The following is a 25,507-nucleotide window of genomic DNA, read 5'->3' on the forward strand; positions in this document are numbered from 1 at the left end:
CTTCAATTGATGTATTTAACTTGTATTCAAATGCTGTTCAAGATCGTTCAAATTTATTGAGAAAAGAAAAGGCGACAGATTTTCACCCTGACGTACTCCAATGAGACAATCGAAAAATGAAGAAGATCCCTCTGAAGTTAAGACTTTAGATTTTATATTTTGATACAGACTTTTTGTAACGTTCAGACATTTGCCATTTATATTTTCTTTAATAAGTTTTTGCCATAGGCCTACTCTCCAAACGGAGTCAAAAGCTTGTTTGAAATCCACAAAGCAACAAATCAGTTTTTTTCTTGTTCGACTGAACTATGTCAATGAGACTTTTGAGGATAAAAATATTGTCAACTGTTGAATAACTTTCTCGAAATCCTGCTTGAGTTTCATGTATCAGGTTATTTTTGTCAGCATATTTTGTAAGTCTGTTATTCAAGATACATGTAAAGAGTTTACCAAAACAACTTCACAAAGATATCGGGCGATAATTTTCAGGCGATTCTGGACTACCTTTGTTTTTATAGATAGGTTTAATATGTCCAATGGTCCAACTTTCTGGAATAATACCGTGATCAAAAACTAGGTTGAATAACTTTCTATATACATGTATCATAGAATGAACTGTATATTTTATATGTTCATTAATAACTTCATCGCAACCTGGTGACTTGTTATTTTTTAATGTTTAACAGCATCTAGTATTTCTTTTCTGTTATTGGGACATCTATTTCCTCATTGTTTTTAACGTTAGCGGTTTCTGACATATTATCGTCGCTGTTGTTTTCAGTTTCGATTAAGTTTTCATTTATGTCTTTAAAATATTCATAGAAGTCGTTAAATTTTGCTGTTTTTCCATTTTGAGTAGATTTTCCATTTATAATATTCCAGTATTGCTTAGGGTCAGCGTACTTTAGTCACTATTTTCTTCAACTTTTTCATATTTATCTATATTTTGTTTAATCAAAATTGCAATACCCCCCGATCTATGATTAGACAGTTTCTTTCTATTAAACATATGAACTGTGAACCCAGTAATTATTATTTCATCCGTATCATCAGTTTTTGTTTCCTGTAAACCTACTATATCAAAATCATTAATGTATGACACGAATTCAGGACATCGTAATTTTGAGCTTATTCCGCATACATTCAAAGATAAAAAAATTTTAACTACCACTGTCTACGTTTCCATTATAATTACAGTTTTTGTCATTGTTCGTGCAACAAACAAACAAAAAAATGAAGGTATGTAATAAAAGGATCATTATAACTGTAGCTAGATCTGGGATTTTGTATTCGACCCTCGTGGATTTTCCACGGTCGGATCATTCTCGGCTCTTGCGCACCTCGTGAGATCCGATCTGGCAAAAATCCACTCGAGCCGAATACAGCATCCAAGATAGAGCTACTGTTATAATAACACTTTTGTATTTCACAAATAAATATGAACAGGAAGAAAAAATCCGTATTGTACCTTTTGTATTGTATGTTGCAGGGCTACATTCATTAATATGCATGACCTGACACAGTTCTATAAAAAGCGCGCATAAAAACTTCACTAAGTTCCATTTTAACATCGATAAACATTGAAGATTTCGTTCAATAAGAAAACAACAAACAAAAAGATACCCATATTTGTATTGATGTTTAGACCTTTAAAGGATCGATCCCGATTTGAAAATCGGTAGGATCGATTCCCTATTAAAGGAAGACCTATCTATCTATGCGTGAATCATGTGCTGCTTTTCTAATCATACTGATATTCTTATTTAATATATTTATTACGGAATCCTGTTGTCACAATCGACTTGTGGAGCTGCTTGACATGCGACAACTTGAAATTAGGCATTAAAATTCCAACTTGTCGTGCTGTAAACCAGCGTGAAAAGCAGAAAACCTGAATGCAATGGAAATGAATACCACTTTTAATTAGAAAGTGTGCACTTTTTAAATTTGAATATTTCCAGTTCTAAAACAAAACGTATCGATCTCAAAATTTCAACATACTATGCTCGAAGCATGTACTATCGCTACTGCGAAAATTGTACGATAAAAACTTGGTGGATTTAAGGTTACAAGCGATTGCAAGTATTGCCCATTGGTAATGTACATGTCTATAAAAACGTGTTTTGTCACTTTCCTTATGCCTTTGATGAAAGAAAAAAAAACCATTAGATTTGAAATATGTGTTGTAATAAAATTCTGTGCTGTAATAAAGTGCCACGACTAATTGAAACTCAGCGAATTGAAGCATTGTAGGACCACATTCGAAACAGATCGCATTTGTAACAGATTTCGTATGTATGCGATCGCATTCGTAACAGATAAAATGTGTTACGAATGTGTTTGTCTAACATGGGGGTTGACTTGAGAAACACATATGTATCATGTTGAGTTTTATACTGCAAATGTCCAGTCAGTTGGTTGTCATCGCAACATCATTAAATGACTGCCATAAGCACCATCACAAGTTAGCGTGGTCGTCGACGACGTCAAAAACGTCATAAAATTATTTGAGCCACATCATGAGAAAATGGGCCTTCGGGAATCTTCGAGGCTTTGCAACCAGTGTGGACCCAGATCAGTGCAGCCCGCACCAATCGCTGTTTTTCTTTTTCAAAGAAGGCTTATTCTACCTGAATATGAAGTTTTCTGACCCTAATTCAGAATGCCAGAGCACCTTAATATAGATTTTCCGGAAATTCACAAAAATGTCCGAATGCCAATTTTCCCGTGACTTGGCTCAATTTTTATCATCATTTCTGCATCCACTGCCAATACCACTATAATATGATTCAGCTACTTCTACTGTTACTTCGACCAGCTGCAATGTAGACCCACATGCTCAGGTCACTGGTTCGAACCCGGTGGCGACATACATTTGTAGCTACCTTTCGTTATCCAGAGCTGTCTCAAGTTGGGTGACAAACAGAAAGTTGCTATGTCCTCGGACAAATTATATACAATTTGTCATGGACGGAGTCGTTAGCCTTAAGTCTAGGAGGGCCCGACCTTGTACATGCTGCGAACTAATGTCTATGAGTTTTTTTTTTTGAAAATACACCTTAGGTTTTAATTACCCTCACCCCACTGAGCTCGCTTGTAAGGAAATAGGCCTTCGATTTTTATAATCCCGCCGTGAAACAGCGGAGTTTGTGCGTTCGTGCAGTTACATATAGGTTCTTGTCCTTGGTATAACTTGCCCATGCATTGTCAGATTTTCAAATTATTTTTTGGTACAAATGATCAGCACGGATAGAAGGTTTGTTGCGATCATGATCCATGTTGCTATATCCAAGATCATGGTCACAGCTTTGAACTTAGTTTTGTTTTGTTATTTTGCAATAATATATACGTTTGTGTCCGGATCATAACTCGCTTTAGTCAGATTTCCAAATACCTTGGTACAAATAACCACCATTTATTGACAATCCGTAGTGATCATATTACACTTATTATTGCAAACGACTCAATTTTGGCACCATGTAGAATGGTTTTGATGAATTTTATGTTTGTTTGTTGGATTCAGAACGCCTATTTTCAACAGTATTTAGGTAATACAGTTTAGGGCAGTTAATCTTACCATTGATCCTACAACGGACCAGTCCAAGATAATGAAGATGATTATGACGATGATGATGATAATGATGATAAAAATTCCAAAAATATCAAAATCAGTACAACAGTATCTTTATGTTAGTAACAGACAACTTCCGAGCTTGAAACAGCACCGATAGGCGAAAATCGCAACAGATACACGTAGTTATCACCCGGTCTCGAACGTGTATCCCTCGACACTCTAGATGGTTAGTTCCTACCATTAATATTAATTGAAATTATACCCTGGCTCATTTACGAGTTTACACTCATACGTTTACGGGTCTGGTAAAACGCACCGATACACGTAAAGTCTTAACTGGGTGGATGAGAGACACAATATCTCTGGAAATTCCGACCCTGACTGGGAATTCAACAGGCTCCGCCGGTTTCGTAATCTGCAAAACTATCCACTGCACCACCCTCGCCGATGGAGTTACTTGTGCCGCTCCTATAGAGATACTAAATAAGAGTGTTTCCATACGAATGCAGACACCAGGCCAGGCAAGAAAATTCTCTTAGTAAGTATAATCCAACAAAGTTCACGTCGGAGTTTTGAATAGGACATATTTTATTTGATGTATCCATTGTCGTCGGTATATGTTTATATACCCGGTGTTCCACGAAAACAAGCTTTTACAAGACTTTCTATGTTGAGACTGCATTGACCTTGTTTTTAGTGCATTTAATTTGTTGTTTAAGCGATGCAACCTATAAAAGTTGAACAGGGGTTGCACGTGGTGTGCATCTTCCTCTTTAATCGTACATATTCATATATTCATGCATTCAGTAAAAATAAAATCTTACAAACCAAACCGATATGGGAAATTAATAAATAAATGTAGTACCATGCTACTATGAACAGACCAGTCATGATAACGGTATTCTTTCCAAGTTTAATTGCCAGATAACAAACCAGTACCAAGATATTAAGGGGAAATGCCACAGTTGTGTGGTTTTTTTTATATAAGCAGAGAAGGAAAAATTTTAACTGGCGGGGAGAATTCTCTTAAACTTTGCATGATCATAGAGCATCATATTAGAAACAAATTTATGCAAAAAATTGGGGGTCCCGATGCTACTTTTTGAGTTATCTGCCCCTGAATGCAAGATTTTTGCTCTTTTAGGTCATTTTCAAGGGCAGATAACTCAAAATCTAGCAAACGGATACCTTATTTCATTTCACATTATTTTTTGTTATTACATTTCCAGTCATTATACAAAGTTTCAAACCATTTTATCGAACAGATTTTTTGCTGTGTTTCAATGAGTAAACATACTGCATTTTTCTTGAAAAAAAGGGGCATAATTGGAAGAAATTTTCTATTTGTTTGCGTAAGCGACTATAGAATAAAATCCGTCTCATAGAATTCCTGCAAATTTTGTATAGTTGCAGGAAATAAAGTAACAAACACTAATCTGAAATCAAATAAAGTGTAACTAACCATTACCTTAAGTTATCTGCTCTTGAAAATGACATAAAAGAGCAAAAAACTCGCATTCAGGGGCAGATAACTCAAAAAGTAGCTCCGGAACCCCCATTTTTTTCTCATAAATTTGTTTCTAATATGATGCTCTATGATCATGCAAAGTTTAAGAAAATTCTACCCGCAGGTTAAAATTTTTCCTTCTTTGCCTATATAAAAAAACCCACACAACTGTCCCGTTTCCCTTTAACCTGACCGGAAATACCCCTCTAATCAACAAGAGGGTCGTCATGGCCCTCTATCGCTAACATGAGTAATACTACACTACACATGTTATTAAATCTGCGATTTTTGCCATTTCAGGGGCCATAACTCTAAGACAAATAGCGTGATGTGGCTAGTCTTTGAGGAAAAAAGCAAGATCTTAATGATATATAATTTCAATGCAAGTTGGGTCATAACTCCAAGACAAATGGTGCTATATAGCTGGTTTTCGCAGAGAACCGAGATGTTATAGATTTATAACTTCTGTACATGTTTGGTCAAAATGAAATGATAAATATGGTCTCTATTGTGTTCACAAGACTAAAATAAGCAAATTTTGCCATTTCAGCTATTACTCCGAGACAAATGGCACGATATGGCTGTTTTTTAAGGTAGTTCTGCACGTTAGGATCGAAATTTTTTCTAAAATGTAGAATTTGATTAAACTCTGATTTTTCAAAACTTCCGAATATACTAAGAAACTTCAGCAAATAAAAAAGATGGGGTCGTGTGCTTGATTTTTTGCTAGACTGATTTGAAATATTTCGACCTCACGCAATTTTTCATAATGGGAACCTATGGGAAAACGCAATTTTCATAACATTTTCGCGAATAGAAATTGTTCTACAATGTAGATTTTAATGAAACTTCTCTCAGTCGTAAATAAACATATGGCCTATAATATGGTGAAATAAAATGTACAGGTCCGTGTGCTTATTTTTGAGATATCTGATTATGATTGCTGTGAACCGCCTATTTCAAGCGAATTTTAAGACATTATTTTGAATTATTTAACGTGTAAGATTTTTAAATATCATATTTTAACTTAAGATAGATAGTAACAGTGCCATTTTAATACATTTACTCCCGGGTTGCCCTTAATTCACTCATTAACTGACTTTCGTTTCCGTACGCCGAATCCGGGCATTATTCTACGTTTTCCGGATAAACGACGTTACGCCATCACTTCCGGTTTACCAAAGGAAGTGAGATCCTTTAAAAGTTTAATAAAAATAATAAATGTAATCTCCATTGTGTTGACAATGATAAATCAGCATTCTTTTTTTTTTTTTTTTGGCCAATTCAGGGGCCGTAACTCCAAGTAAAATGGTGCAGAACGGTTGTTTTTGAAAGGAACCGAGATCTTATAAATATATAAGTTGTGTGCAAGTGTAGTAAAAAAAAAGGTTTTAATCGTGTTCACAAGGCTAAAATCATTAATTATTGCCACCTCTGGGGCAATAACTCCAATACGAATAGCTTGATAGCTAGATATATACACGTTCTGTGCAAGTTTTGTTAAAATCAAATAATAAATGTTGTCTCTATCGTATTCACAAGAAAAATGTGAACGGACAGACGGATGGACGACGGACGTCCTACAAAATATTAACAATGCTTGCTCAGGGTGACACCGTCACTTACGTCAGCAGAACGTTCGGGTGCCACAGGAACGTCATTACTCGTCCGCGTCAATGATTTCTGTAAACTGGTCGAGAGGCGGTATAAACAACCTGAATGACCTTCAAAACGCTCTTACTCAAGAATGGATTAACATTCCTCGTGACGTCATTTGACGTTAAGTTAGGTCCATGCGCGGTCGCATCAATGCTTGAATCAATTATACAGGTGGTCACACACGATATTGAAACAAAATTGTCTTTAAGAAATGAAAAAATAATCGAAACACAGGCAGTAATGTTTTGATAATCTGATAAGAGAGAGATTCGCAACTTTTGTTTTTGACCCCTGTTGTGTTTGAATAGCCAAAAATCCCCTTATATGTCAAAATTTTGCACATCAGATTGGTCATAAACTGTCCTGAATTTTGGTACCAAACATATAATACTTTTGGACGAAATAATAAACTTAAATTGAGGAAAACCTAAGTGCACACTTTCCTTTGCAACAGAGTATATTTTGCAACAAAGAACAGTATTTCTTAGTCATTGTTTGCCTATACTTAATATGATTGCATTAGTTTATACTAATTTATTTTAGGTAATTGTGATGAAAGTTTAAAGCTTAGAATATGGTTGCATTGTGATCAACACCGTACACAGCACGATATTGTTAATTTGTCCATTTTACAATCGTTAATTAAATAATTATCACGCTCTTCTGATAATATTTCTGTAAAACATAAGTCCTTAATTTAATTTCTTTTCCTAATAGAATTGTTTGTGTAACCTTACTACTCTCTTCCAACCATATTTCTGTTATATATGTTTATCACTGAAGCTCTCTTGTGATACTTTAAAGCACAAAGGGCAGTTTGATAAATATTACAATATGAGCCAAACCATGAGAAAACCAACATAGTGCTTTTGCGACCAGCATGGATCCAGACCAGCCTTGATCAAACTCACACAAAGTATATTATGAAAAGTAGCAAAATATTTACATTTACTATATATTTTGTATTAAAAGGTAAAAGCCTTATTTTAATACCATTTGTATAATAATATCAAGGATGACCCTTTCCGCAAGATTGCACACGCAAGCTGTAGTCATTCACAATAATAATAATAATAATAATAATAATAATGGCGTATCTCGATTTTTTTCTTCAAAAATTGAATGCATTGACAACACAACATCGTGGACATGACGATCTATCACAACAGCAATATTTAAGTGTCATGTTGCGGCTGTAAAAAGTCTCCCTGTACTTGGATTCAGTGTTGTTATATTTTTGTTATATTTTCTGGTCACTTGGGATCGTGGAGTCCATTCAACATATTTGTAATAGAGGTCCGCTTAAGTCGGTGCTAGGGGCGTGATTCGTGTTGCACATTTCATTACCTCTATTGAACAGACTCAATCAAACCAAGCCTACTAGGATTCTTCTTGGTTGCATTCTTTGCTTCCAAGGGATCTTTTTACAGATTTTATTATTAATGTAATTTATAAAAACATTGGTACTTCTGCGTAGATTAATATTATTTACTGTTTTAGTAATATTTATATATGCATCACAAGCAAAATGAAATGTGTCCTCTATGTATTTCTTTTAACAAAATTCGCACTTGTGATCTGTTCGTTTCTCCTGTCCTAGATACATTATTATTATCATTATTGTAATTATATACCATATTTATAAGGCACTCTTTTCATACAAAAATACGTTCAAAAGTGTTTTACATAAAAAATATTTATATAATGCTCAATAAAAATGGTAACTGAACTATTATAGAAAGAATCTAAAATTACATTACGGTAATAAGATACGTAGCATTTCAAATTAAAGGTAAGCAGAGCAAAACATGAAATAAAGTACAATATCGTAAAACATTAACTGACCTAGCAAAGACACACGTTAGAGCTGAATAGAACAGAAGATATCTTACATTTTGAACAGACAGAATTTACCAGTATGATGCCTGCGAAATGCATCACAGCATGCAAACCGTCCCGGATGATTGGGTCAGTCCCCACCTAAACGGTCCGGAGAACATCCATGATACATCCCACAGAAAAAACACTGTCTGTATTATTCTGTCACACTACTAGGAGTTCTTGATTAGAGTAATTGATTGGCAGGCAAAGTACCTACATTATTCTATCAGGTAATTAGTGAGATTAGTTCCCAAAGAATTGTATGAAATATTGCGTCTTTAGCGCTTTTTTGAAACTTTGCAAGGTCTTACACTCTCTTATGCCAGATGGAAGGGCATTCCATAACCTCGCAGCTGCTGTCTGAAAGCTCCTGTCACTAAATCGCACTGACTGACTTTAGGCACCACTAATTTTAATGCATTATTCTGCGATCTCAGATTTCTGGATGGCGTATATATTTCTAACATGTTCAGTATATAGGCTGGTGATTGATATTCGAGTGCCTTATATGTATGAGTTAGAATTTTGTATTCTACCCTACATTGCACAGGAAGCCAATGGAGTTCACGCAGCACAGGTGTTATATACATGTAGTCGTATCTGGATGTTCTGGTTACGATTCTAGCTGCCGTATTTTGGACATATTGCAGTTTGTTCATTGACTGTTTTGAAATCCCATATAGAAGAGAGTTGCAATAATCCAAACGTGATTTAACAAGAGATTTGATTAGAGATTTGGTTGCGTTTGCGGTTATATATTGTCTTATGTGACTAATTTGCCGCAACTGTGCATAGGAATTCCTACACACACTATTCACATGTTGCTCCATCCTCGTGTTCGAGTCCAGGAAAGCACCGAGGTTCCTGACACTGCCTGATTGTTTGATTTCAGAGCCGTCCACTTTCACAGATATGTTTGAAACAGATTGTGTTTTGTGTTCAGATGAAAATATGATTAATTCAGTTTTTTAAGCATTTAGTTCCAACATGTTGGTATTCATCCAACTTACTATATCCTTTAAACAACTTTCAACGCGGTGAATGGTCTCTTCAATATACATTCTGTTTATTGGTTTAAAGGAATGAATCGTCCGCATAGAAATGATTGTTCAGTCCGTGCTTTCTGCAGATAGCCCCGACTGGTTTTGTGTACATTGTATAGTTTTTTTGGCCCCAGGGCAGACCCTTAGGGTACACTGTACTTCATGAGCACTGGTTGTGATAGCTCACTATCTATGCATACGGTCTGGTAGCGGTCACTAAGGTATGACATCATCCATGCGAGTGGCATGCCTGTAATACCAAAGTGACGTTCAAGGCGATGAATCAACGTCCCGTGGTCGATAGTGTCAAATGCTGCAGAGAGATCGAGCATCACAAGAATAGTCACATTGTTCTTATCCAACGATTAAAGAATGTCATTTTGGACTTTTAATTGGGCGGTTTCGGTCGACTGGAATTTCTTATAAGCAGATTGATTGACTTCATGGAGTTCATTGTTCCTCAGATGATTTTCAGTTAGAACATCTACCACTTTTCTAAGATTTTAGACAGAAACGACAGGTTTGACACAGGTCTATAGTTTTTAGGACATTAGAATCTAGGCTTGGCTTTTTTAGAAGAGGTCTTACTCGTGAATGATTGAACGCTTTGGGCACATACGCAGCATCTAGAAATCCATTTATAATAATTGTTATCACTGGTGTTAGTTCGTCAAGACATTCTTTTAATAACCATGTTGGGATAGGATCTAGTTCACAAGATTTGTTTGCTGACTTTTTAATAATTGATTTCACTTCGTCTTCTGAGGGTTGAGTAAACTCAACATAATTGACACCTGTGTATTCAGTTTCTATGTCATCTAAATCAGATACAGATTGTGTTTGCGATGTTATGTTGTTTCTGATTGTTTCAATCTTTCCAATGAGCAGAATTGGTTCCGCGTTTAAAGTTATATTACTATTGTGTTAAATACATGATATCGTTACATGAGATTTTGAAAGGTCAGGTCATGTGCCCAAAACGTATTCTTTGCTTGGATACTGAATTCCATTTCTGGTTTTTGGCGATACCTTGTTCATAATACTACGGAATTGCGATCCAGATTCATTTCCTAATTCAGCTGTGTATTCCACAGAATGTTTGCAGCAACTTCTGAATGTCTTCCAGTATATAGAGTTATCGTTTGCAATATGATTTTACACAGAAATGGAAGACGCAAACGGATTTGGACATACGTCTCTTAAAACTGAACCACTATTTACACTGTTAGATGGTAGGAAGACGTAGCTTACTCATAAGCAATTCTATTTCGTTAAATACCTTGGATAAAGTTATGACGAAACATTTCATTGTTTTCCAAAATTACTTTTTTTTGGTTAGTCTGTTGGATTCTTAACGTTTATGGTACTTTTACTCAAATCTAATTATATTTAATTTACTTCATCATGTAGTCATGTTGACAAACTACAATGAGCGTAATAAATATATTTCAATGAACACAACAGGGCTTCCATTTTTTAACCTACATGATTATTTTCTTTTTATATTTTATAATGTAGTTCAGATTTGGGACACTTGTGCGACAAAAAAAAAAAAAAAAAAAAAAAAAAAAAAAAAAAAAAAATATATATATATATATATATAGCAGAATCATTTTTTTCTAAAAATAATCTAGCCGGTAGCCAGATTAACTACACACGAAGGAAGTCATTTGCATACAAATAGGTATGTTTACATGTGATAGCATGCTCTTGATATTGTTATGAAATTGTGGACGATTTTCATGAAGTAATGATAGACATAACACCTCTAGTTCTCGACAAGATGAGTGATATTTCTAAACGGATGTAACGTCGATTTGTACATTAAAGGAATAATTGCCTGTGTGTAGTTATCTTGATATAAAACATATTGGATGAATTGAAATGTGCCGTGGCCGAGGTGTGTTGTATCAAGATGGTAACTAGATAGACACAATTAATTCCTCCAGAAAAAGGTCACAATAACAAACACATGGAATCTGTATAAATTGAAAGAACATTTCTAAAAATAGAAATTAAGGTTAAAAAGTAAAACTGACTTTTGTTATTCCGTCGAAATTTAAATTTATCTACAGAATATAGAAAACGTGTAAATCATATGTGTTTAACCTTTTTTTTTATTGGTATTTTTGGTTGATTGACAACAGAAACATCTAACGTGACTCTGAACTATCACGAGACTTTGATTTACATGTTCTGCAGCAGATGGAATTTTTAGCCCAGGAATAACTACAACATTTATTTCCTTTACAGGAAACTAGTTTAATTTTACGCCCTCTACGTATTGTTCCGTAGCATTTTCCCCTATAGCATGCTGCAGTTGTTGTTGTCGTTGTCGCAGGAGTGGTCGTTGTGTTGTTTTCATTTCCGTTGTTGTCTCGACAGTAGCGGCAACAGCTAGAAACTGCTCCCCAATGCTCCTGGCAACAATCATTTCCGGTGCAACAAACTCGTCTACGATTTCTTCCCCATCCGATTATCAAACAACACTTACGTGTGCAGTATGGTGACACAGTTGATACTGGTGTGGTATTAGAACAACAATTGTTGAAGCACGTGGTATCTCGAGCCCAGCTGTTTTGACAACAATTTTCACCCCTACAGCAGTATCTCTTCCATCGCCAACCAATCCAAAACGTTTTACAGCATTTTTCATCAGATGTACACGCTGTCGTAGTTGTGGTTGGGGTTGAGGAAGTAGAACTGGTTGTTGATGTGGTCGTTGTTGATGTAGACGATGAAGTGGAAGTCGTAGACGTAGTAGATGGTGTAGAAGATGTTGTCGTTGAGGGAGTAGAGGAAGTGGTTGATGTTGTTGTTGAGGTGGATGAAGTAGTTGACGGGGTGGTGGAAGTGGTTGATGATGTTGAAGTGGATGAAGTAGTTGATGAAATAGTTGAGGTTGTCGAACTTGTGGTGGAATCTGTGGTTGTTGTTGTGGTTGCTATAACAGTCCGAGCAACACAAAGTCCGCGGTAACACCACTGCAATCAAAGATAATAATGTTCTTTTGTTACAATTGTTCATGTGATGAAAAAACACATTTTTTCTTTCCTAATGGTCTTCAAGTTTAAGAACGGCCGGTACAGCCTTAGTCATAAAAGGCACGTATGAAATGCTTGCTTCTCCTCATTGTTTTCGATAATGATGACGACGAAGATAAGAACAAAAATGTTAAGACGTCAAGTGATATTTATGGAAGTATTACCTTATTCTCTGAAGAAGAACCGCAAGGGGTACCAGCCAGAGGATAAAGCGGGTAATATGTCCCGCTACATCCAGTGTCCGTGGCACAATGGTAACCACCGTAACAATCACTGTCACTTATCGACTGCAAAATAAAATGACGAAATTGTGTTTTCAGTATTAATCTAGATATTTTAATGTCTTACAGATCAAGCTCGTGTTCCGTTTCTTGAACGTGTATCTCGTCTAAATTATGGAAATACTTTATCAAGATTAAAAAACTGGTCTAACTTGACTAAAATCAATCTCAAGACTTAATTATTTTTATTTTGTTGTTTTACTTTCCTTGACTGATATATATCGTGTTTTTATTTTTGCTATTTTTCGCTCTTGAAGAAGATTCATGCATCTGTGTAACAAATACGAAACACTTACTGACTGACAGGATGACGTAGAAGAGTACATCTGACATTGCTGGTCTAAGGAATAGACTATACCCGGAAGTTGTTGTAGTTGCTGTTGTTGCGCAAGCGCGAAGTCCCCGTTTGAGAATGCGTGTTCCTGCATACAGTTGCTTGAAAGTCTGTGGATCAAGGGCAGAGAATGTCATTTGAGAAATAGAACAAAAAGACAGATATCTTACGCATAAATTGCTATTACACGTAATTGCTGTTTAACTCTCGTGACTGTTCCGTTTGTTTAAAAACTGCCATGTAAATAAATTCCAACGCAACCTGGAAAACTATGATTTAAATCAGTTTCGTCTATCATCGGATATAAGATTGGAAAAGGCGGTGACCTCAAGGTAAAGCGGTCAAACAACATCACTCTATCACTCGGAAAACTTCCAACACAGCAAGGAAAGCTCCACCTTTTAAAAGTTTTTGCATCATAAAAAAATATGATGTTTTAAAAGTACTTTTCTCGAAGATTTTGTTTTGAAGTACGTTTTGTGAATTTATAAAGTGTTTGGTTTTATATAACTGAAGCGCACATTTTTACAAACAAATTATTTCTCTTTCTATGCTATTTTATGAAATAAAATGCGCTTTAAACGGGAATGGTTACTGACAGACTGTAAAACTAAAACATAAATCTTGTCCTCAGTCAGGTTCATAAGCATGCCATAATCATTCATAATTCATCAATAATCATTTCATTGATTTTATTTGGAATATTACCGCTAGGACGTCATTTTGTGTTTCATTTGAAGTCGTTCAGATAAACCTGTCAATTTACATTAAATATTTCAAGATAAAACAAATTAACAGTTCCTACCCGTTAATAAAAGACTTGAACGCCGCTACACTACACTGCGAGAATGTCCACTGTGCCTCAGCGTAAGATAACGTCGTTGTAGCCGAACTAACTGAAGTCATGATATTTTTCGCAGAAGGCGAGCACGACGATGACGTGGTACCGCTCTGGCCATCATGCTCAGATCCCAACGCATGTCCAAGCTCATGAGCTGCAACGCCGGAGACACGGGATCCATCTACTTCCGTAAATGATACCTGTTTAGAAAAAAGGTGTCGAAGTTAGTCATCCTAACATCATTACAGTCGTGGTGTTTTAACATTTTGTGTTTCATATTCACTTAGGCCTATAGGTCAATACGTGGATCGTATCATATCAAAATGTATGCAAAGTATTACAAAATTTTACTAATATTATTAACTGTGTAGTGAAATCAAGGACTTTCTAAACCAAGAATTGAGAAGTACACGTACTTATTAGTTCTCTGAGTGAATAAAGTTTACTGCAGACACTACTTCCCCGAAATTATAATCTCGAGTAATCTGGTCTTCACTGACAATTCCATTGACTATATCATTTCTACATTAAATGCATTCGGGTTGCGAATCAATTCCATTGGCAGAATTTTAGACGTAGGACATGGCAGTTAGACATTGTATCAAGGGAAAAATAAAACGCACCTGATAGTTTGAATTACAAACTGTTCCCACGTATGCTACGCCTTCAACCCCAGTAGAAACCGGAAATGAGCTAAAGTTAGCCACGTCAACCCTGAAAACATATATAGGTGTTTGCTATTAATGTAAATGAATTGCTTATATCGAGTCAGTGCCCTAAATGTGTATTATAAATCATTCTATATACATGTACCTTGAAATAGAAAAAAATATTGATGCGTTTAGCCCAACTTGTTTTGAGGTTATGTTAATTTTCACACGCTGTTTTAACAATCTCACGATCTCCTCTGTGCCCATCCTAACTATCAATATCCAATTTTCAGTAATGCTGAAAACTTACATCGACATTGCCATCATGTGGTCATGTTGAGGAAAATTGCTTTGTGTTCTTCTCCAAGCTCTGATGTTGTTTAGAATGACAGAAACATCTATGTAAGCCTTGGTTACAGCCTCTCCGTTAATGATTCCTGTGGTAACTCTTTGACTTGACGTGGACCATGAAGCGTCTCCAGCCGTCTGTTATAATAATAATAATAATAATAATAATAATAATAAAAAAACTATATGGCCACTTCTTACAGTAGAAGTTACGCTTGTTGAATTGTACTGTGATGCATTACAGAAGACAAATCAGTGAAATGATAATGAAACAAACTGTAATAGCAAATTTGGACCAAGTAACGGTAATTTAATCCATTATAATATGCTCTTAATCTCAAGTCTGAAAGTGATTAATTCATCCTCTTCCAGTGAAAGTATTAAAATGGGAGGTAATCACTGTTAGGAGTATTGCAATGGGAGGTAATCACTGTTAGGAGTATTGCAATGGGAGGTAATCACTGTTAGGAGTATGGCAATGGGAGGTAATTACTGTTAGGAGTATTTAAATGGGAGGTAATTACTCTTAGGAATATTGCAATGGGAGTTAACCACTGTTAGGAGTATGGCCATGGGAGGTAATCACTGTTAGAAGTATGGCAATGGGAGTTAACCACTGTTAGGAGTATTGCAATGGGAGGTAATCACTGTTAGGAGTATGGCAATGGGAGGTAATCCCTCTTAGGAGTATTATTATGGGAGGTTATCACTGTTAGGAGTATTGCAATGGGAGGTAATCACTCTTAGGTGTATTGCAAATGGATATAATCACTGTTAGGAGTATTGCAATGGAAGATAATCACTCTTAGAAGTATTGCAATGGGAGGTAATCACTTTTAGGAGTATTGCAATGGGAGGTAATCACTGCTGTAAGTGGGTTATGTTAAAAGATTTACCTCTGCAATTATTACTCCAGACAGGTACAATCTGATGTCAAGTGAAGAATCCGCCATAGCCACACTCATGTAATGCAATTCCATCTGAAATTTATTGTAAATTATAACGGAATTTAGCAAAGCTTAATGGTTCACTAAACATACCTAAATTGAACTGAGCAATAAAGTCAGTCATTTAAAGACTTTAGTGCGGATACTATTTAAAATGACGATGCTAAGTTAATAGAAACTCATTAAAAATAATGGTAATAATATGCTTTCAAGTAGCTATGGTTCTTACTTACTTAAACTGATACTTTTGACGTATTTTGAAATGTTTGTTTTAATTTTAAGTTGTTTGATTCCAGGGAAAAGGAACAAGAACTGACCTCATTTACAAGTAGTGCCATATATTGTTGAACCGCCGCTTCGGCCGCATCTGCGTCGCCTTGATCTGACAGAAAACTGCAGATAAAACAAGAATTTAAATTATACCGAAAACGACAACAGAAGTCCGGTGGCCCATGCTTATTGTCAAATGCTAAATGCCAAATAAGTAATGCTAAATGCTAATAGCAATTGACAAGTAGCATTTATGATATCTCAATCACCGGTTGACAGCTAATATTAAATTGATATTAAACAATTAACATAAAGTATGTTGCATTTTAGCATTTGAAGTGGCAATTTGCAAGGCACAACCGCCTTCCATAGAAGTGCAAAATAAATGTTTTGTTTCAACCTTATAGTTTTACTATTTTATCATAAATGAACTAACATTTCAAAAAATAATTTTATTACTAACATTAAGTTAATCTTTAGAAATGTTGTTAGAAGTCTGACTTCAATTATTACTGAAAATGTTTACGCTGTTTACTTAAATGATTAAACAAACTTACTAATTATAAATGCTCACATCCGCTGCAATCAAGAGCTCCACCACGTTGCCGGTTGAAGTCTGTCTCTTTCCTCGGGTCGGCTCTGCAGATTTCCTATTTTCTAAAACCATTTGTACACGGATCTTTAGGACAGTGTTTAGAAATGCAAGAAAGAGTTAGAAAACACGACGGGTCACGACATAACGTACAGTCAGACAGCATTATAAAATAAACAGAATTTTATATGAGCTATTTAATATAGTTAACTAATCTTTTATTGACCTTTTAATGAAATTAAATTTGGTTGTATCGAGGCACAGTAAAGTGAAAGCAATAACATCATTCATTTTACGGTATAAGGGAACCTGAACCTAATCTAACAAGTAAAATGGATTCACTTAATGGGCACTTTGTAACCTGCATGATAAACATGTACAAATAAGTGAGACTCTAATTTGAAATTCTTTGTTTGCTTTTCTATCCTAGAAAAAAAAAAATAATTACATGTATGCACGGTCGGATCAAATGCTTTTTTCTGCATGTAGAACTAAATAACATTTAACTTTCCGGATTTGAAAATTAAACTTAATCATTACGTTGCACAACTTTAATCCGGTGTTTGAAAATCTTTACTTACCACTGGTTACATCTGGAGGTGGCATGACAGCATCATGCAGATACCTATTTTCGCTTGGTGCATTTCTTTGTATAAAATGACTTTGAGAGAGTTCTGGGACGTTCGACGGGCTCATGTGATACATATCACCATTGTGATAGAAAGAACCATGCTGTTAATTCAAAGAAAACAAATATATTTCCAGTATTCAATATTTACGATATTTAATTGGTTAAGCTGGTAGAGCATAGCATTAGTGCAAGGTGCGTATACTGGTACTTACAATATAAGTCGAAATATCAAGATAACCTCCTTAACTCAAACATTATATTTACTAACTGCGCAACTCGATTTTTTTTTATTAAAAAATTCCAAATTTCAGTTTACTAACTAGAATATATGGAAGCAGATGTCGATCGTGGTCAATATGTGGTACTGGCCTGAGCAGCCTTTGGGTAGGTACTCCAAGAGTGTCACAGAATACCGGAAAGTGTCTACACTTAAAAAATCATAACTTTAAATCATTTTAAGCCAAGACGGTTTCTGACCAAGTTTGAGCACATCTGGTAGGCCTACCATATATTCTAGTTAGTAAACTGAAATTTGGATGTTTTTAATAAAAAAAAATCGAGTTGCGCAGTTAGTAAATATAATGTTTGAGTCAGAACGTTTAAGTTTCGACTTATATTGTAAGTATTGATCTTCCCTAACTTGTCAAGTTACTCCGTATAAACCTACGTAGGGAAACATAAACATTATACGATTGTGTATAGTTACAGGTCCTGGCCACCGTTTGAGACCAAGACTGGAACCATTTGGTAGCTCAACAGCTTTTGAGAACTGATCATAGAAGGTGACCGTGAAGTATTCGAACTTAGAATACTTCAGCACTTTAAGCATATTTGTGAGTTTTTCGACCCGTTTCGATACCTACGACTTGAACATATATCAACCATGACAGCACATGCATTGGCATATAGGTTTATACGGAGTAACTTGACAAGTTAGGGAAGATCAATCATTGATGTATCATCATATGATATGCCCATGTATATGCAATACAATGTTACATTTTTACGTGCCAGGTACCATTATACTGAGGAGCAAGTAGCTGTATCCTAAATTTTTTCTATGTAAGAGTCAATAAAATTACTTCCAAGCAAATTTACTGACATTTTAGACCTTTGACAGACGGACAAACGACCAATTGGCAAGATACAAAGTCGAGATTCGACTTATCAACTGGTACTTTTTACTATGCTGTTCGAGATATCAAGTCGAAATTTCGATTCAATTTTTTAAAGTTGAAATTTCAAGATACTAATTAAAACTTTGCAGCTATGTATCGCGAAATTCCAATTCACTTAGTCTGTCAAAATTTTGATTTAATGAATAAAAAGCACCTGACACTGATGTTTTTCCATTAGCAGGTATGTACATGTCAGTATTTAATTAATCAATTTATGAATGCATTCATCCATTCACATTCATTCTTTCGTTTATTCATTTTGCATGTATCGCCTTATTTCAAGCGATCTACAAATGAGAAACTCTACATTGGTTCCATAGAAATTATATGTATTATATTTTCATTTTTTGTCTAAGAACGAAAAACGCTGTTTAAATGAAAAATATATTTTACCAGTTCAAAACTTCCATCTTCGTCACACGACACTAGCATCGCACTGCCTCTGTTTGGGTCTTGATAAAGCGCAAAATTCTGTAATGCATGGAACATTTCGACCCATCAATAGCGATCATTTCAACCTAATGTTAGTTAAGTTCCGCAGTGAGTTTTATCTTTTAAAATCAAATACAGCAAACCAATAATTTATCAAAATACAGACTTCCCGTATAATTTGACATCATGAAAAGATTTTTTTTTCGTATCTAAAAAAGTAAATAAACAAATTTGATTCCTTTAAAAGGGATGGATTGGATTGATAAATATATAACTCCAAATTTCTAGGTGGATAAGCAATAAAATTTGACCAATTTAAATATGAATTTAAATACATTCCAAACTTACATTTGTCTCGGGTGTTTCTTTCTTTTCTAGTTGTCCATTCTTCATCACGTAAAGTGGTACATTTGTGTTAAGCTTGTCATTTTTCTGTAAATAGAAGTTAATTTCGGTCCCATTCACTTCAAACCGGAAACGCAGAAGGTAAGGAAACTGACATCCTTCTTCCACTGACCTTTCAACAATGTCGTGGTCAGTCCGTACCTGGTCAAGCTGTACATGTTCTGTGAAACGATATAAAAATGTTGAAACTATTAACACTAGTTTTATGACAATACAATTGCGCCTGTGTGCGAAGACACCGACTGGTTGATTCAAAAAATGGTCTTTATCTGTTCGTGCACAAAGGTCTTGTTTTACCGGTGAAAATACAATGCAAATACCAGAAATGGATACAAACTCTTAAGAGACAAGCAATGCGTGTATTTTGTCGTTTCATTTATAGTAATCCTTATGTAAAAATATAATTAACCAGACTTTGTTTATAATGTGATTATGTAATTAACAGAATTGTTATTTCATGTTCTACTGATACAAGATGAATAAAAAGGTAGAACGTGCATGTTCAGACAACGCCTAACTGGAACGTCGGCTTATAAAACTGTTTCTGGAAAGTATGTTTTCCGGAGGTAAATATCTTTGACATTACTGAACAACTTACCAACATGTCCATTTAGAGGCTTCAACCTCAGGAGCGCATGCGCCGACACTAAATATAAAAATAGAATCCCAGTTTGAAGATACATCGTGAACGTGTCTGAAAATAAATAAATCTCTTACTTCATTTGTTGATAGTTTTATATATAATGATATAGAAATTCTAAGCATCTCGCGGAATTTGAATAAAATTGTTCGAAATTTCAAACGTGATTAAGCAAATGGTTATTTAAGTTCGACATTTTAGAATATTTAGTAAAACAAATGTGAGTTAAGGATTGTGAACAATTAAAAGTTCTTACGGTGAGTCAAAACATCATACTAATTAATGTTTCCTGCCAAGACAAATATTTTGTATAAAAGTTAGTTTAACAGTCAGTTAAAGTACAGCGTGATCTGGATCCACACTGCTCACTTATAAATCAGTTGCATAGTAGCGCTGAAACTAAAAAAAAACAAAAAAAAAAACGGTATGGATGGATGTACACTGACCAGATCCTTGTACTTGATTTTCGCTCAGTGGCGTGTATACTATCTATAATATAAAAAAGTTGCCGATTGGTCAGTCACGAAGCAAAATGTGCAGTAAAATAAATAAATAGATAAATATCCGCATATGCATAATCCAGTAAATATATAAAAATGTATTTCAGAACTTAAAACGACAATTTTAACTTACGATTATCCCGTTTCGCTGATATTGGGAGAAGGTTCCTTTACTTTTGTCCTGTTGTTGCTGTAATTCCGGCCCGTCGCAGAGCTTTGTGATTTTTTTCTTGGAGCACCATGGTATATAAACCTGTCCTCCCACACCTACGCATGTCTTAGGTTTAACTTTGGTCGAACAACACTCGTAAATAAATGTTAAGATTCGTGACCGTGTCCGGTAGAGCCCGGGTCAATCATGGGTTGATGATGAAGATATAGAATGCTTCTGGCCTCATTCTATGAAGATCCGCAATAGGTCGTAAACTTCTGGTGTTTTCATGATGACAATGAGCTTATCAAGATATGCCTGGAGTAATAATCATGATTGCTTACATATGTAAGTACTAGCGATCTAGGACATTAACACTACCTCAAATAAGTCAATGACGGTGTTTAGTTGACAAAAGTTTTGGTGACATTTAAAATGTTTAAATACAATTCAAAATATTTGTGTAGCTGCCGATAACAGTGACTTTGTCGGTATCTCGAATTATGAGTTTTCTGTCAGAAAATTAACTCAGTGGCCGAAAATTCGATATTTAGTCGTTCCACACCAAGAGCTTGATTGAAATACGCCATCAGCTCGTAATCGGAGACCTGTACATTTACTTGATCACGGGGTATCATCAATGGTCTTTTATGAGACTTCTTCTTTAACCGGTTTGCTAGAAGTGCGCATGGAGCTGCATTCTTGACAACCTCTCATAAACAGATTCATTCAAACCTAGGTTTATTGAATTCCATTTCAATGCAAACAGCAACCAGCTCTTCTTAGATTCAGCTCTAAATTGGCCGCTGCCTCATAATTTCCTCAGTTTGACCGGAATCTCACCAGTAGCTCTAAATTCGCAGCAACAGCCAATGTTATAGAGTCCACGTCACCAGGAAAATACGAACCGATTCCATTTTGAACGGAAGTATACGCTTAACAAAAGAAAGTGCGTGGTGCGTGGGGTGGGGTAGGGGGGGGGGGGTGCTAATAATCATCTTAGGCGCTATGGAACCCCATTGGAAATAAGTAATTAATTTTACTTTGATGAGTCAGCCCAGGTATTAAGATCATACCTTTTTCTATTTAGTAAATCATAAAATATACGGACGTAACCTTTTATGAATTAGAAATCTGTTTTAACATGTTTATTATATTCTAATCAAAACATTTTTCAATCTATATGGGCTATTGTATACATATATTATAATGCATTAGTTTTATTTATTGTTTTATGATCTTATGCCTGAATAAATTTGAATTGAATTGAAAAAAAGTACCTGATGTATGTTTCTGAAATTTGCCATACGTTTAGACAATTTTATTGAGAATGTCATATATAAATTCCAGTAAATAGATTTAAGTCATCTTATAGTTTTAGAATGAAAATATAAATTTAAGCATGTTTTTTAGAAAAGAAAGTACAACTTATAGAGCGACTCACATACATTTTCGGTCACTACTTTTAAAATATTCCTTCTACCCATATTATTAATATAGGCTACAGTAAAAATCTGTGTTACCGGTAGTTTTAATGCATTATTTAGCAGAAGAGATATCTAGCATTCAAAAATAAATATTAGAAGTGAAATCCCGTAATTATTACTTATCAAGCATAAGCAAACGTTTATTTTCTTTATCCTTTCAATTGTATCTTTGGATAAGTTATCCGCCACCCATCACCCAACACACACATACATGCACGCACACACGCACACACGCACACACGCACGTTTCTGAAACATTTTAATTAAACAGAGTCAAATTGCAGAAGTTCATGGCGGAATAAATATCTCTCAAGTCACTTCAAAATTGCAGTTTAGATAATACCATGCGAGCGAGTTACTTAGATTAAATGCAATTCATTCATGAACATTTTGGTTTAAATTTTAAATAATAAGATAGATACATACATGAATGCTGGATTGGACTGTAGGCCTATTGAAGTCCTCTCCATGAACCTTTTAAAGATAAGCTGTGGTATTAACAATAATTTATGTCATTCTAACGATTTGATTTTTGTTCAGAATATTTTTTTCAAAAAATGTTTTATTTTTAACAAAGTGTTAATTAGGTAAGTAAGAAGATACTGACGAACAACTAGTGTTTTATGTTTGACTGTATTTAGATTTAGACGATTGTAGGTTTAATATTATTCTTTGAGTACATGTCTACATATAATAAGTGCGTGATTGCTCAAGTGCAATTTTCTTTACGAGCATTTTGAGACGGTATTGTTTTCAAGACAAATTATTTTCAATACAAATCAAGTTGTTTTATTTTTTTTTATTTTGGGTAAGATAATATTATAATAACTCGCTAAGTATGTTTTGCATATCACTGAAATGTTTCAATGTACTGAAAATGCGGTCTCAAGATTCAATTATTTATATGAAAATAAAGAAGGAATTGATTTAGTACAATGTAACTTTTAATCAGGGTTAGGGCACATTTTCGAATTATTTGCTCGGTGATCATTGTTGACCACCTTGGGGAACGGCTAGACAACCAGGATGAAGATCTGCAAGATAACTTAGTTTAACAATAATTGATTATCAGCAATATCTTCAATGACTTCTAGATATAAATAAAGTCATGACTTTTCGTTTACGCACGGATACTATATATGTACTACACTACCTACGGGTATTGAATTATACCAAACAGGGCTAAAATATGACGTTGATACTTCCAAAATAACAAACTATAAGTCGAGTTAGTAAACACCTGTATCATATTTAGGTATGTGGACTTTAACTTGATGACCTTGCATTTGTAAACAACCATGTTATCTGACTTTAATTTGACATGTATCAGCTGGACAACCTTGGTTAACAAAATGACCATCCCATTTACAGAGCTGACGCAGTGGTTCGTTGGTGAGGTGATGGACGACCAAACCAAGAGCCACGATTTCGATTTCACGCTTCTCTAACAACAACAAAAGTTCTGTGTACGGTTGCTTCCATCAAGAGTATTGTGCACGGATGCTTTACACCTAACACGCATAAGAACAAGGGAAGCTTCTAGAACTCGGGATTTTTCTGATTTTGCCCTATCAGACTTTCTTACTAAAACCATTATTTTATTCAACTTGTTGCGACTACATATATAAACTTAGATACACCTATTGAGCATGTCCACATCGGACAGATGTCGCTAAGGTCCAACAAATGTCTGATTTCCACGCTATATAAAAATATAAATAATATTAATTCAGTTTTGTAATATTATAGTTATGTATGCAAAACAGGATTTATAAATGCATTAAATAAATTCCGACGCTGTCTGGCCGTTTATTTGTATTATCGTTACAACAGTGGGCCAATATTGGCTATATAGTAAATCGTCGAATTGGCATGACTTGTAACAGATGGGCAAAACCAAATTCATCCGTCCCGTATACATTACAGCTGTCTTTTTGAGAACCGGGGATAGAGGCATTATACGGGGTCTGGGTTCAATCCCTAGCCGCGTCATACCAAAGACGTGAACAATGGAACTGATACCGAGCTTGGTATTCAGTAAACTGGGTTGCAAAAGGATGCACCATAATAATAATAATAATAATAATAATAATAATTATATACCACATTTATATAGCACTCTTTTCATATAAAAAATACGTTTAAAAGTGCTTTAAATAAAAAAAAACAACATTTATATAATGTTCAGTAAAAATGGTAATTGAACTGTTATAGAAAGAATTTAAAATTACATTACGGTAATAAGATACCTAGCATTTTAAATTTAAGGTAAGCAGAGCAAAACATGAAACAAAATACAATATTATGAGTTTTCTGTCAAAAAATTGACTCAGTAGCCGAAAATTCGATATTTAGTCGTTCCACACCAAGAGCTTGATTGAAATACGCCATCAGCTCGTAATCGGAGGTACACTTAAGCTGACTTGATCACGGGGTATCATCAATGGTCTTTTATGAGACTTCTTCTTTAACCGGTTTGCTAGAAGTGCGCATGGAGCTGCATTCTTGACAACCTCTCATAAACAGATTCATTCAAACCTAGGTTTATTGAATTCCATTTCAATGCAATCAGCAACCAGCTCTTCTTAGATTCAGCTCTAAATTGGACGCTGCCTCATAACTTCCTCAGTTTGACCGGAATCTCACCAGTAGTTCTAAATTCGCAGCAACAGCCAATGTTATAGAGTCCACGTCACCAGGAAAATATGAACCGATTCCATTTTGGACGGAAGTATACGCTTAACAAAAGAAAGTGCGTGGTGCGTGCGTGCAAGTGAGCGTTTTCTATGGGGGGGGGGGGGGGGGGGGGGGGGGGGGGGGGGGGCTCGGGGTGCTAATAATCATCTTAGGCGCTATGAGACCCCATTGGAAATAAGTAATTAATTTTACTTTGATGGGTCATCCCAGGTATTAAGATCATACCTTTTCCTATTTAGTAAATCATAAAATATACAGACGTAACCTTTTTTTTTTATAAATTAATATCGTCAAAACATTAACTGACCTATCAAAGACATAGGTTAGAGCAGAATAGAACAGAAGATATCTTACATTTTGAACAGACAGAATTGACCAGTATGATGCCTGCGAAATGCATAACGGCATGCAAATC

At 35.2% G+C, this 25,507-nt stretch overlaps 1 protein-coding gene across 1 annotated transcript; it reads right to left on the reverse strand.

The window, feature by feature from the left end:
- Positions 1-11,801: 11,801 nt before the first annotated feature.
- LOC123560634 (mucin-21-like) lies at positions 11,802-21,768 on the reverse strand. Its single transcript, XM_053516756.1, has 14 exons — positions 20,891-21,768; positions 20,216-20,311; positions 19,561-19,778; positions 19,174-19,251; positions 17,553-17,703; positions 16,937-17,036; positions 16,427-16,502; positions 16,059-16,142; positions 15,125-15,300; positions 14,788-14,878; positions 14,129-14,364; positions 13,286-13,433; positions 12,873-12,995; positions 11,802-12,648 (listed from the first exon to the last, which is right to left on the reverse strand). Exons 2-14 carry the CDS (start codon positions 20,298-20,300, stop codon positions 11,818-11,820), a joined length of 2,397 nt encoding a protein of 798 aa, XP_053372731.1. The 5' UTR covers positions 20,301-20,311; positions 20,891-21,768; the 3' UTR covers positions 11,802-11,817.
- Between the last annotated feature and the right edge of the window lie 3,739 nt (positions 21,769-25,507).

This window comes from Mercenaria mercenaria, chromosome 10, assembly GCF_021730395.1.
Source record: "Mercenaria mercenaria strain notata chromosome 10, MADL_Memer_1, whole genome shotgun sequence".
In the NCBI taxonomy this organism is placed as follows: Eukaryota; Metazoa; Mollusca; class Bivalvia; order Venerida; family Veneridae; genus Mercenaria; species Mercenaria mercenaria.